Below are 13,551 nucleotides of genomic sequence, written 5' to 3'. Positions count from 1 at the left end.
TATGACTAGTAATAAGTAACTAAATATAGAATAAATTCACTAAAGAAAAAATTTAAAAAAAAAAAAGGAGACAAACAAAAAAAAAAAGGAGACACACGAAAAAAAAGGAAACAAACGAAAAAACGAGACAAACAAAAAAAAGGAGACAAACGAAAAAAAGGAGACAAACGAAAAAAAGGAGACAAACGAAAAAAAGGAGACAAACGAAAAAAAGGAGACAAACGAAAAAAAGGAGACACATGAAAAAAAGGAGACACATGAAAAAAAGGAGACAAACGAAAAAAAAGGAGACAAACGAAAAAAAAGGAGACAAACGAAAAAAAAGGAGACAAACGAAAAAAAGGAGACAAACGAAAAAAAGGAGACAAACGAAAAAAAGGAGACAAACGAAAAAAAGGAGACAAACAAAGAGAAAGGAGACAAACAAAGAGAAAGGAGACAAACAAAGAGAAAGGAGACAAACAAAGAGAAAGGAGACAAACAAAGAGAAAGGAGATAAAGAGAAGGAGAAAAAGGGAAGGGAAAAAGAAAAAAGGGGAAAGAAAAAAGAAAAGGAAAAAAGTAGAAAAAGTGAAAAAAGAAAAATGAAACAAAAAAATGAAAAAGAAATGAAAAAAAAAGATGAAAAAAAAAAAAAGGATATTTTCCCAACAGATTTTTCTGATTCCTTATATTGTCACAGCTTTCTAAAGCATAAAAATTCCTTAAGAAATATTTATGTTAAATGGGACAGTTTGAACAGGTCTCGATTTCCCAGATAACTAGAAAATTGACTCTTTGGTACCAGTTTTAAAGAACTTTGGTGAAAAAAACTGACCGGAAAATTAATTTGTACGGTATTACTCAGCAAATATTAAATATAGTCAGATCCTTCTCTGAAAGGAAGTTCTAGATTATGCTCAATGGTCGTATATCTAAACAATATCACATTAATGCCTCAAGGATTGATATTTGGAACTTTATTATTCCTGATTTTCTGAAACAATCTATTATATTCAATAACATTTGAGATACGGATATTTATTGAGGACACCATGCTTTATTCTGGATGAGGGTAAAACGAATGCACACATATCCAAGGTAATGGCAGAATATTTAAGAAAACGAACTCCAGTCTGTAATGGAATAGGGCAAAAAGTGGATAGTTACATTTAATGCTACCAAGAAACAAAGTTTAATAATTCTGAGAAACCTTTCTAGCCACAGATTAACACAGCTATTCCCGAGAGTCCAACATTCAAACTCCTTGATTTAATATTTATCAGAAAGGTAAAGAAAAAGGGAATAAAAGGAAAGGAAAGAAAAATGAAAAAAAAAAAAAAAAAAAAAAAAATGAAAAAAGAAGAAATGAAAAAATGAAAAGGGAAATGAAAAAAAAGAATGAGAAAATAAAGAAGAAATGAAAAAATGAAAGCAAAACATGAATATTTATAAAACAAACACAAGTCTGAATTTACCACAATGTAAATATGCTCAACTAACCCAACTAGCAGCAAAATCACACCCCTTCACTGCAGAGATCCCCAGAAGCTGGAAACCTTTCTACTCTAATAGTTTCTGTCCTCAAATCACTTGCCTTTAAAATTCCTTCTCTGTGCCCGGGTTCCTCAACTGTACCAATATGCAGAAATTTTAATTTAACCTTTATTCTGCCAACCATAGAATTTACTTTTCGATTAATTTTCTTTTCTTTTTTTTTTTCAATATAAGTTTATCATAGCTTGGAGACTACATAAATAATTTTTGCAGTTCATGTGAAAGCTATATACATGAATTCTGGGAGAAAAATAAATCAAGTTCGTTTAAGTGCAAATATGTAACAAAAATCAAACTTGGAATAAAATTATAAATTCTAAACTACTTAAAAAATTATGTTCCATTTAAGGGACAATGGTAGGAAAAAGGTTAATGCAAATAAAAATCTCACTGCCCAACTCCCCATTTTGGATGTTGCTTATAAATTTGGAACCTAATCACAGTAGCCCTTTATGTCAATGAGAATGTGCCTTGGTTAGGGTGAATAAAATATAAGGAATTAAGTCTGTGAATTTGTTCCCTATGGACTCGAAGACAGTTGGGTTGATCTTTATGAAATTTGACACGAATGGTACTTTATGTGCCTGGCAGTGTTCTTATATAGGTTTTGTGTCAGAATGTCTTTGATAAGTATCGATAATTGAAATAATCCGATGAAAGAAGGAAAAGGCGATTTTAACCAAAGTTATCATCTTACACAGCCTAACATCACAAGTGCATTTGAGAAGTTTTATTATCACACAAGCCGAAAGACCAGACATATAAAATCAACAGTAGATCCTTTAATATGACAGAAGCGCGTTTGAAATGAATGTTTCTGTTTAAAGCACAATTTCACAATAATTGTTTTTATTTATTTTTTTTTTACTTTAAACTTAAATTTAAGCCATTATCATCAGTAATGCCAAACATATAAAATCAGCAGTAGGTTCTCTACAGTGCAATGTAGACTACAATATATTGTGAACTTAGTCACTGCGAAAGGCATGTGAGGCTTCCTCCTAGGTGAAATTAGAGCAGGCAATCGATTTGATTGAAAAATAGGTTATTTCATTGATTTCTATGACAAAAAATATGAAAGTATGAAACAATTGTAGGTCATCATTCAATCCTGGGCAACATCGGATCACCCTACTAGTATATATATAATGGCTTGAATTAAAGTTTAAAACGCATAGTAAAAAAAAAAAAAATAATTATATATATATATATATATATATATATAAATAAATAATTGGTACTTGTACAGTTTAATGAAAATATTGAAAAAAGGTTATATTGTACGTATCCGTTTTGGACTGAAGATCTCCGAAAAAAAATTTCATTTAATTTGATCGAGTATTTTTTTTTTTTTTTTTTTTTTTTTTTTTTACAGCAGAAAAAACACGTTCTTATGAGAGCGCGTTGAAGTCAGCCATTATGGAATTTGTTGACATGCCATGGAGAGATAACTCCATGCAAAACGCCGGTACTCCCTCCCCATCTTTATTACTAGCTTTTCTTTAAAAAAAAAAAAAAAAAAAAAAAAAAAAAAAAAAAAATCGAACTTTTTGCTCGGTATCATAAATTGTTTTTTCGCTGTAAAAAAAAAAAAAAAAAATACTTGATGAAATAAGTGAATGTTTTTTCTGAGAACTTTGTTCCATAACGGATACGTACAATATAACCTTTTTTCGATATTTTCATTTTTTAATGTCTTCATTAAACTGTACAAGTACCAAATAATTTTATAAAATCAACAGTAGGTTCTCTACAGTGTAATGTAAACTACAATTATTATGAAGTTAGTCACTGCGAGAGGCATGTGAAGCTTCATTAAGGTGCATCACGATAGGTCCCCACTTAGAGCAGGCAATCAATTGATTTCTCCCAGCTTCCAAATACAGAGACTATTCTTCCATACCAACTTCAACTCTCCCACTGACTCCAAACTAACTCCTGTACATCTCAAATTATCTCCCTGCCATTACATAATCAATACATGTAGCATAAAGATCACCTGACGTTTTTATACAATCAATAATGTTTATCTAGAAATTCCTAAATTTGATAACATTCCTAAGTTAGCATTCCCAATACATTTCTACCATAAATATTTGTAAAATACCTCATTCATGTCTATATATAATTTCTCACATTCTATTTTCGAAACATCAACAATAATCATAACAATAATCGTTCAGGTTACTTGGCATCCCCTGGCAGCGCTCTATATAAACTAACCAGCAAAATTTATAGCTTGCCTGTGAATATCATTTTGCTAATTACTTTTTTCTGAGGACAAGAACCATTCTTTGAAACTCCATGAAATAAGGAAAATTTTTAAGTTTTGAATTTGTATTCCTTGTCGAATAATAAATTTGTTGTAAATTCTAATTTACAGAGTTTAAATTTAATTTCTCACACTTTCTCTCTATGTATATATATTGTAACTTTTACTAAATTCTTTTTACTTTGGTCAAAGGTTATAATAATTGAACATGGTGGAAATCAATTTCATTAATGCAGACTTCAAAATTTATCCAATTTATACACTCAGGTTTTATCTCATATGTTTTCTTCATTTCCATTACAAACTGCTGAAGAACAAGTTAAATACATGCATCTCTTTTCTCAATAACAAAAAAAGATCAATTAACAAAAAAATAAAAATTTCAAGCCAATTTCACGACTTATGTTCGCACAAAATTAAAAAAAAAAATCCAAGGCATGGTTATTAAGTGTGAACAGACGAATGATTTAGGGGCAATTTTATCCCTATAATACCCCCCCCCCCCCAGGGGAGTAGCCAGAGTTATCCTGGAAAATTTGTTCTGGAAAAAATTTACTTTCACCATGACTAATGTTTGTGCAAAATTTCAACAAAAAAAATCCAAGGCATGGTTATTAAGAAAAGTGCAAACAAACGAACAGACAAACTGTCAGGGGACCAATAATTCCTTTTTATATAAAAAAAGTAAACTTACCTTGCCACGATTGTTTACGAGCCGATAACCTAGGATTTCTCCATCTACAATGTTGACAGTGTGGAAGAACACAGTAGGTAGAAATTGTTTCAATGTTTTTTTGTAGCTTGCTGGGTATGTATGCACCTGTAAAAAGAAAAAAATGGACAAAATGAAACGTAACAAAAAAAAAGTCAATTGAAACAAGTTCTTGAAACAATGACTATCTTTAAGAAAAAAAAAAAGAAAATTGCCAGACAACATTGTCTGCAGCAATTCACATCGAAATTAAAACTTTTTAGATTAACTTTTTAAAAATATAAATTAACATTGTGTAAGATAAAAAAAAACCCTTATTATTGATAATCAAGACAATATCATTAATAATTTGTTTAATATTAAAATAATTTTATTTCTACCTTCTTTAATGGACTATATCTTTTTTTTTTTTTTTTTTTTTTTACACAGTGATCACCACTTATCAAGGCTCAGAAGCCACTCAGGGATAAGGGTTATTGCAAGTACATTACGTTAGTGTGGAGATTTGATGAAGTGTTTACTAAAGGGGGCGGTTCAGTAGGAATTTGTTAACGTTGGACTTGAAGACATCCAAGTTGTAGTCAGGTGGGAAGCAGGCAGACGGAACAGAGTTCCACAGGCGTATGTACTTACTGCTTTTCTATCAGTAAATTTATTACAAATATAAATCTTTTCTGCAGAATTAACTTTTCATAAGAGTTCAATTAAAATTCAGGTTCTCTCTCTCAATATATATATATATATATATATATATGTGTGTGTGTGTGTGACATAATTACAACATACATTTCAATAATTTACTACTTAGCTCTACTCGCATATTGAGCACTGTTGAAGTAAATACTAAAAATCAACTCATAAAATATTACGTCTTTATAATATTTTATGTGAATATCTGATAATATTTTATTCAGTGTGCAAATTTATTAAAACACATTCTATATATTCCTACTATAATAGAAAAGTAACTTTGTGTATGTGTGTGAGTGAGTGAGTTTCCTCAGAGGTTCTGAAACGGTTGAGCCTATCTTTTGCAAATTTCACACAAAAGTAATTTATATGTCTGGCAGTGTTCGGAGATATGTTTTGTACAGAAATTCATCTAAGTATCAAAAATAAAACAAAATTGATCTTAAAAAATCTTTCTTTCTCTCTTACAGATAAAAAACAAAAGAATTTTTACAGGGGAACATTTTCTGCTACACTAGCCAAGGAAAATAAAATCTCAGTAAATCATTTCTTAAAAAAAACAAAAAAAAAAACAGATTTATTGTCATCTGGAGATATAGCTCAGTGGTATAGCATTCGACTACAGATTGAATGATCTCCTGTTCAAGCCCGGGTGTACCTTACCATTTTATTTTAATTTTTTCTTATTAATGAGTTCAATTTACAATAAAAGAAAATGTACCATTGAAAATCGCTGCAAATCATTTCTCTGTTTGCATATTTTAAAACTAAACATTAATCAGAAGTGACGTTTCCAGGGCATTCATCGTCAAGCCCAAATATCAGCTGACATGATATTGTAAAGCTAACAGACGGAATTTGATGAACGACATTATCATTATTTTTACAAAAAATTTTTTTGCGAATTAGTTCACCAGGCAAATTATTCCTCATAATATATAAAAATCAATAGAGGATTGATTCTATAAGACATATACAATCTGCATGAATTAAAATATCATGTTTAAGCATATTGTACAACTGTATGTATGTGTATGTATGTATGCGTGTGTATATATATATACACACACACTTGAAAATTTATATTTTAATTAGAATTTAGTTGATTGTGTATAGATATACTTTATATGTTTACATGATGAAATTGACAGGCAATTAATGTAATAACCAAACAATATTGTAAATAATTCAGTTAAATTTTATAAAAATCCGATTTAAAAAAATAAATGCAGAAAAAAGCATACAGTATTCAACAGCTATTTTGCTGTTAAAAAAAAATATTATCAAGCGTGATTTTTTTTAAATGTATGTTAAACTTTTAGATAATTTTAATTAATTAATATAATGACAATAATACATTAAAATTAAACTTCACCAAAATTCGATTTTTAAAAAAAATGGGAGGGAGGGGAGTGAGCAACAGCTGTTTTAAATTATGCCTATACATTTCAAATCATGTTTATTTTGTTGTTTACAAAAAAAAAAAAAACATTTATGGGATTTAAATTTCAAGATTTCATAAAACATTCTATTAATTTTATTGTAAAAAAAAAAAAAAAAAAAATTATATTATAAAGTAATCTCTATTTTGCCTCATTTATTTCCAAACAAAATAGCTACATAAACACAAGCACTATGTACAATTTCAATATAATTGCACTTTTTGCCTATAATTGATGTGTGTTTTCAGAAATCATTCAATGGTTTATTACATTAATTCCAGCAAGAATGACTCTCACAAAATAATCATACATAGAAGTCCACCTTACTCATATGCAGAAAACTATTACACATTTGGGACCTTATTCAGAACTAATTACAGAGTATTGACATTTTATTATTATTAGTAGCAGTAGACATTTTATTATTTGTTCCTTACATAGCAAAACATACTATCTTAGCATTAAATCCAGATGCCTTCCACCAAAAAAAAACAAAACATCTGAATGAAAAGAGAAAGACAGAGCGTACTTACCATCAAGACTTAGGGTTAGTGATAGGGTTAAATGAAGGTGTTGTTGCTGAAATCTTAATTTGAAAAATGGGCGCTTCTACAGAATTGGGACAAGATTTTGTAGTCGATAAATGGAGTTTTCAGATAAAAAAAAAAAAACAATGGTTTCAACTGATTTTTTTGTCAGTTCGAATAAGTTAAAATGGTAGCTTCCAAATCATGCAGTCAAAATTACCTGAATATTACTGAATTATAAAAAAAAACAAAAAAAAAAAAAACAACTTTAATCATGTTAGCAGGTGAAAAATTGCCACCATCTTGTTTAAATCAACACTTTACATCTCAGTAGCAATTTGTTTGTTTGCGATGAATACGAGTAAAAGAGAGGGAAAAAAAAAGCGATAACAAACTTACAGTGTAAGTGTCATCAAGAATCAAGACACCTTTGAGGAAATTGTTATCAGGTTCAGAAAACATTGACGCTTGAAGCACATTATATCCCACGTTCTTGCCACTGGATGGAATGTCAGCCACAGGAGCACCAGTGACAGGATTGAAGGCATATAACAAACCTTTACCATTAACCTTGACAGATAAATAAAAATGGGAAATAAAAAAAACAACTTAAGCATAAAATACAATTTCAAACAATAAAATGATGAAAGAACTGCGCCCATCAATCTCCTCCTGCTCAATAAATCACAAACTTTGACAAGGTCTAGCATGAAGGTTGTTATGTAAATTAATTTGGACAAACATAATACAGGGTGTCCAAGAAGTCACTGAAGGGTTGAAAATCTTTGTTATTTTAATGATTACATTTTTTTCTCTATTTCAGATATTTTACAGATATTCTAGAAATTTCTAAAATATTATCTGTAAAATATCTGAAATAAAGAAAAAAAAAAATCATTAATGGTAAAATGACAAAGATTTTCAACCCTTAAGTGACTTTTTGGACACCCTGTATAATCAGATCCTTTTTAGCCAAGAAAAACATCTAGAACATCCTTGATGGCCGTACATCACATTAATGCCGATATAGTACAGGGAGTTGTTTCTAGGACTTTTGCTATTATTCCTTATTTTCATAAATGACCTTCCTGATACAATAGCATCCGAGATGAATATATTTGCTAATGGCTGTTTTGTTTGTTCGTTGTATAGCATTCACCCAAGGCAGGTTCATCCAAAGGAGGAAGTGTCAAGGGAACATTAAACATCTAAACAACATCACATCAATGCTGTGTGATCAAGGGGTCAATTCTTGGATTTTTTGTTATCCCTGATAAACGACCTTCCTGATACAATCGCATTTAAGATATATTTGCTGGTGACTATTCTGAACTTGTTAATAAATCAAACGCACACATATCTAAGGCAATGGCTGACTTCTTAGAAAATGACTTCCAGTCTGCAGTGAAAGTGTGCAAAAATAAATGTATGGTTACATTTAATAGTACTAAAACAAAGAAAGCTCTTTTCCTTTAACAATTATGCTCATGATATTCCAGGGAGATAACTCCTTTTTTTTTACTTTGTGTTTGACCCCATTTCAAAACATGTAGTTAAATGGGCTGGTAAACAGCAAAAAAAATAAATAAATAAAATAAACAAAAAGTTCAGATTGAATTCGTTACTGTCAACTTTGTCACAACTTTTTCTCTCAACTTCCAGCACGCGTTCACCCTCACCTCTGCCAACAGGCATTTTATTAAAAAACTGACTCCATTTCATTTGCATATGTCCGCAGTGTGATCTCATGCGATTCCACAAGACTACACCTTATAAAGCCACGGCCACCATCTTTAATCTCTCTTTCTCAGATACAAGCTGAAGGCAAGTTGTATAGCCACATAATGTACACACACGTGGGCATCTTTGATTATTACATTCAACTCTACAAAACAAAAGAGGTTTTTATTTCTCTCACAAAAGTTTTAATTATCCCCCTTGACTTTCATACTAATGCCAATAAGGGTTATGATATTATTCAAAGTTTGGCTAAAAATTCAGTTTATTTTCTAAAAACAAAACTACTGGATAAATTTATTTAATCTTTTTGTGACTGATATTTATTTCCCCTCAAAAGTAAGTACATTCATACAGGTTTGTTATATTTTATTAATATTAACCCCCATTTTCGATTTATGTGGAACTATGGAGAAACACGGTTACATCTATCAAAATATTGTGTATATAACAATCAATAACATAAATAACAAATAATTAAGATGAGAAAAAAAACTAAACACGGAAAAGAAGCATTCTTTTCTTTAAAGTCTCTTTTTACTTTTTTTTTTTTTAACGCAAACAAATTTGGTTGTTCTGTTTCATGGCATATCGACCCCTTTTCAGACTATTTAATGCCAAATCCAGTCATTTTATAAAAAAATTTTATGCTTCAAGTTCTTTATATCTCCAAATATTTATTGTTTGAATTTGGTTTGGTGGTTTCGTAGAGGAAAATTGTTTTTATGTTTGACTTTACAAAATATGATTGACTTTTGCAAAGGAAAAGGAAAAATAAATAAAAACAATAACATTAAATGTTTGGTGCAGTCTGATTTGGTAGCACCAGTACACAGAAAAGAAGAATTCAAGAAAGTTTACCTTGCTTTTTCCCAACACCATGCACTGAGGATGAAGCCCAATGTGTGCTGTGGTTCTCATGACAAAAAGAAGCAACTTGTATTTTCCATTGCTGTCGAACGGAGAAATCTTGGAAATGTAGTGGTGCCAAATGATACGGCCATTTTGGCTTCTAATTCCAAACAACTTTAAAAAAGGAAAAAAAAAAAAAGAAAAAAAAAAAAGAAAAACTATCAATTAATGGACAATATAAAGTTATAAGAATAAAACATAATTTAAGCTTTCAACAAATATTAAAAAAAAAAAAAAAATCATCATTCAGTTTTGGTATTTAAGGGGGTTACGAGTACCCCAGGCTTCAAGCTAGTCAACATCTCACACATTCTTCCAATGTGGTTTGATCCAAAGAGTTGATACTAGCCAAGTCATCTCTTATGCACGCTAAATCAAATCATCTCTTATGCACGCCAGATCTTCCTTGACCGACTATCAACTTCTTTTTCTTTTTTTTTTTTTTCATTTTTCTTAAACTTTTTCTTCTAGGGGATGGGACATCCAACCAGATGTCTGACATTTACCCCTATTTTAGTGAGTCCAACCAAGAGATCTTTTCAGGATTCTAGCCGTCCCTTTCAGTGCAATCGTTTGTATTTCACTTGCACTTGGTTCACCGGGTATGCTTGCTATGTACTTTTTAAAGTTCTTTTTCATAAGCCCAGTTGCTCCTATGATGACTGGTATAATTGAAACGTCTTTTAATTTCCAATTTCCTTTCATATCATACATAAGTCCTTGATACTTTGTTATCTTTTCCCTCTCAACTCTGTTAAGCCCTGTATCATTGGGTACACTGACCTCTATTACAGTCGCTTTTTTGTTTGCTCTGTCCCAAATCACTATATCTGGTTTAACCGCTGCGTTTTCTAGATATGTAGCAGTAGGGATTATGTAGTCATAGTGAATAGTGTAGTTGTCATTCCCAACTGTTCGTTCGGGTATATGTTCCCAGGATTTTTTACTACACTGAATGTTGAGTTTCTTACATATCTTCCAGTGAAGGTATTTGCAAACTCCGTTATGGCGATCTGTATAATAACTATCTCCAAGTAGGACTTTGCAACCAGAAATCAGGTGGCCCACACTCTCAACCTCAGTGCTACAGAACCTGCATTTCTGGGGTCTCAAATGTGTTATCAAGTTGAATCAGAAGGTGGCACACTGTACATGGCCAAACCACCTGAGACTCCAGCAGTCAAGGCAGTAAAAATTTTACTAAAATGAAATTTATAATGAAACAAGGTTAAAGGAATTATTTGCTCCAGTTTGCTGCCATACATCAACTTGACCACGGCACACTCATTATGCTGAAGCCATTGCAAATCCGAAGCATTTTGTCTTCATACAAGATGGTGGAGCTAACATAAAAGCCCTTGTCTCATATTTTGAAAGAAATGTGTATAAATCTAACAACCTTTCAGAAAAACACAACAGCAAGCAATGGTCACACATTCGCAACCACCACCACAAGTATTCAACATACCATGAAGGTAACAGAAATTAATTTTGACATCATTAGGATGCCATCTGTTGATTTGGTGGCAACATCCAATCTACAACAAACATAATCAAATTTTAAATATTTCAAAAAAAAAAAAAAAAAAAAAAAATATCTATCTCGCTTTTCATAGTTCAGAGTTACAGATCATTGGATTATAATTTTGCATAATGAAAAAAAGAATGGAAAACTGGAAAACTATAATACAGGGTGGAACAATAAAAGTGTCGCTCTAAGGAAAACAACACTACAGCTTTATTTAAAAACTTTTATTGAAAAAAAATCCATTCAGGTAACTTGATTATGTAGTAGAGCTGACATCTATTCAATGTAGCTGCCTTCAGCCTTAATCACCGCCTCGATATTGGTCCAAAACTGGAAGCATGCCTTTTCCACAAGCGCCGGCAGGAGCTCGGCAGATGACAGTGATCAGGCTGGCTTTGGTGTTGTGCGAGGTCATGTTGGTGATGTTCTCGACATATGAGCAAATGAAGTAGTCCAGTGGGTTCAGGTCAGGGAAGGGAGGCGGTGAGGGTCAGTGAGAGAAGGGTACAAAGTTGCAGCACTCCTTCTGAAGCCAATCCTGGGTCTCTTTGGACTTGTGGGCCAGCATAGAGTCCTGCTGCCACATCCAGGGTCTGCCAATGGAGACCACTACACTATTCAGCACATCCAGGTACATTTTGAGGTGGACTTTCAAGCCGTAAACTTCGTTGAACTGTGCCCTAAAGCGTTGAACCGTCCAGATTTGCATTTTGAAGGTCCTGGCAATGGCCCTGTTGTCATAACTTGGATTGGTAGAGAGCAGGAGTTGTACCGCGGCGCATTTCCGATCTCGCTCGTTGAACATTGTTTCCCTTTCAGACATGATAAAAAACTATCGCTCAAGATTTGCACACAACTGGCCAACTAGTAGATGATCTACAGCAAAACAAGAAAACTGGTTTTCATCAAACGGAAATGGAATCATATCATCTTTTCTAAGGTGACAATTTTATCGTTCCACCTTGTATATAATTTTGCATAACAAAAAGATGTCCAAGAGAAAAAACAAAATTAGTCACAATTGTTTTACCTTTCCAGGTTTTGTAACTGCCAAAATGATTTTATTCAAATTAAATTCATCCCTTGTAAGGTCTTCATCGTCATCCTCATCATCATCCTCCTCAATTTCCATCTCTTCATCCACATCCACACTTGTAGACGGCTGATGGTGACGGTGGCCTTGAATTCTTTGAAGAATGTACTGCATCAGTGACTAAAAATTAAACGCACAAATAATTAAATACACAAATAATTAAATTAATAAAATGAAAGGTTCAAATGTGTTCTTTATCAAGATAAGGAAGTTGGTCAATCATTTTTTTTTTAAATACATTTCATCAACATTAAAACAGACAATGCATAAAACAACCATTGAACACAGACCATTCCTCCAGATTAAATTCAACTTTCAACACCATTCAGATTATTACTTGTTTTGTTTTTTTTTTTTTTAATTTTTGTTTTTTTTTTTCTTTTAAAAACTCATTCACCCCAAGCAAGGCATACTTCCACTTGGATATAAGGGTTATTATTCAGGATCATGTCTACAGGGGAACTATATGGGAGTTGAACAACGAGATGTCTGTTCACATTACATTTAAATTTCTGCATGTTTGCACAGTCAGGGAAGCAAGAAACAGAGAGGGAATTCTAAAGTCTAGCATTCCAAGGGCAGAAGCTATTAGAGTAGAAGACTTTCCAGCATCTAGGGACCTCTACAGTGTAGGGGTGGGATTTTGCTGCTTGTTGGATTAATCAGGAGTATGTATGTTGAAGGAAGCACAAGAACTACAAGTTCATCAGAACACATTCCATTAAAGGACTTGGTTGGAGCCTGATAGCATGGGATCTATTCAATTGGAGACTTTTTTTAGATCCTGTCTAAGGAGAGACGAGTGCTAGATGCACCAGCCCAGATGTGGCAAAAATACTCCATGGGCGAATGGTAGTTTTGTAGAGATATAGGATACTTTCAGATGCGAGGAAGCCAACCTCCTTTGCAGCAGCCTTGGCAATGTCCTCGATATATTTGTTCCAATTCATGTTGCCAGTGAATATGAAGTGGAGGAGTTTGAATGATAATCTCTCAGGTAGGATGTTATTAGTCATGGTAATCAGTCGCCAAGAAGATTTCTTGTAATTGTTAAAGGAAAGAAGCTTACTCTTAGTAGCATTAAATGTTACCATTCATTTAT

At 32.1% G+C, this 13,551-nt stretch overlaps 1 protein-coding gene across 1 annotated transcript in view; it reads right to left on the bottom strand.

Moving 5' to 3' along the window:
* Positions 1–13,551, bottom strand: part of LOC145297569 (ER membrane protein complex subunit 1-like) — a 70,563-nt gene that overhangs the window by 9,713 nt on the left and 47,299 nt on the right. The window contains exons 15-18 of the mRNA XM_080143584.1: positions 12,387–12,569; positions 9,778–9,942; positions 7,579–7,749; positions 4,503–4,628 (exon numbers count right to left, since the gene is read on the bottom strand). Coding sequence (XP_079999710.1) covers positions 4,503–4,628; positions 7,579–7,749; positions 9,778–9,942; positions 12,387–12,569 — 645 coding nt within the window. The remainder of the gene's footprint in view (positions 1–4,502; positions 4,629–7,578; positions 7,750–9,777; positions 9,943–12,386; positions 12,570–13,551) is intronic.

This window comes from Euprymna scolopes, chromosome 18 (genome assembly GCF_053919585.1).
Source record: "Euprymna scolopes isolate OS-2025 chromosome 18, ASM5391958v1, whole genome shotgun sequence".
Lineage (NCBI taxonomy): Eukaryota > Metazoa > Mollusca > Cephalopoda > Sepiida > Sepiolidae > Euprymna > Euprymna scolopes.
The sequence above is the reverse complement of the archived record's forward strand: the minus strand, read 5'-3'. Positions and strand labels throughout refer to the sequence as shown.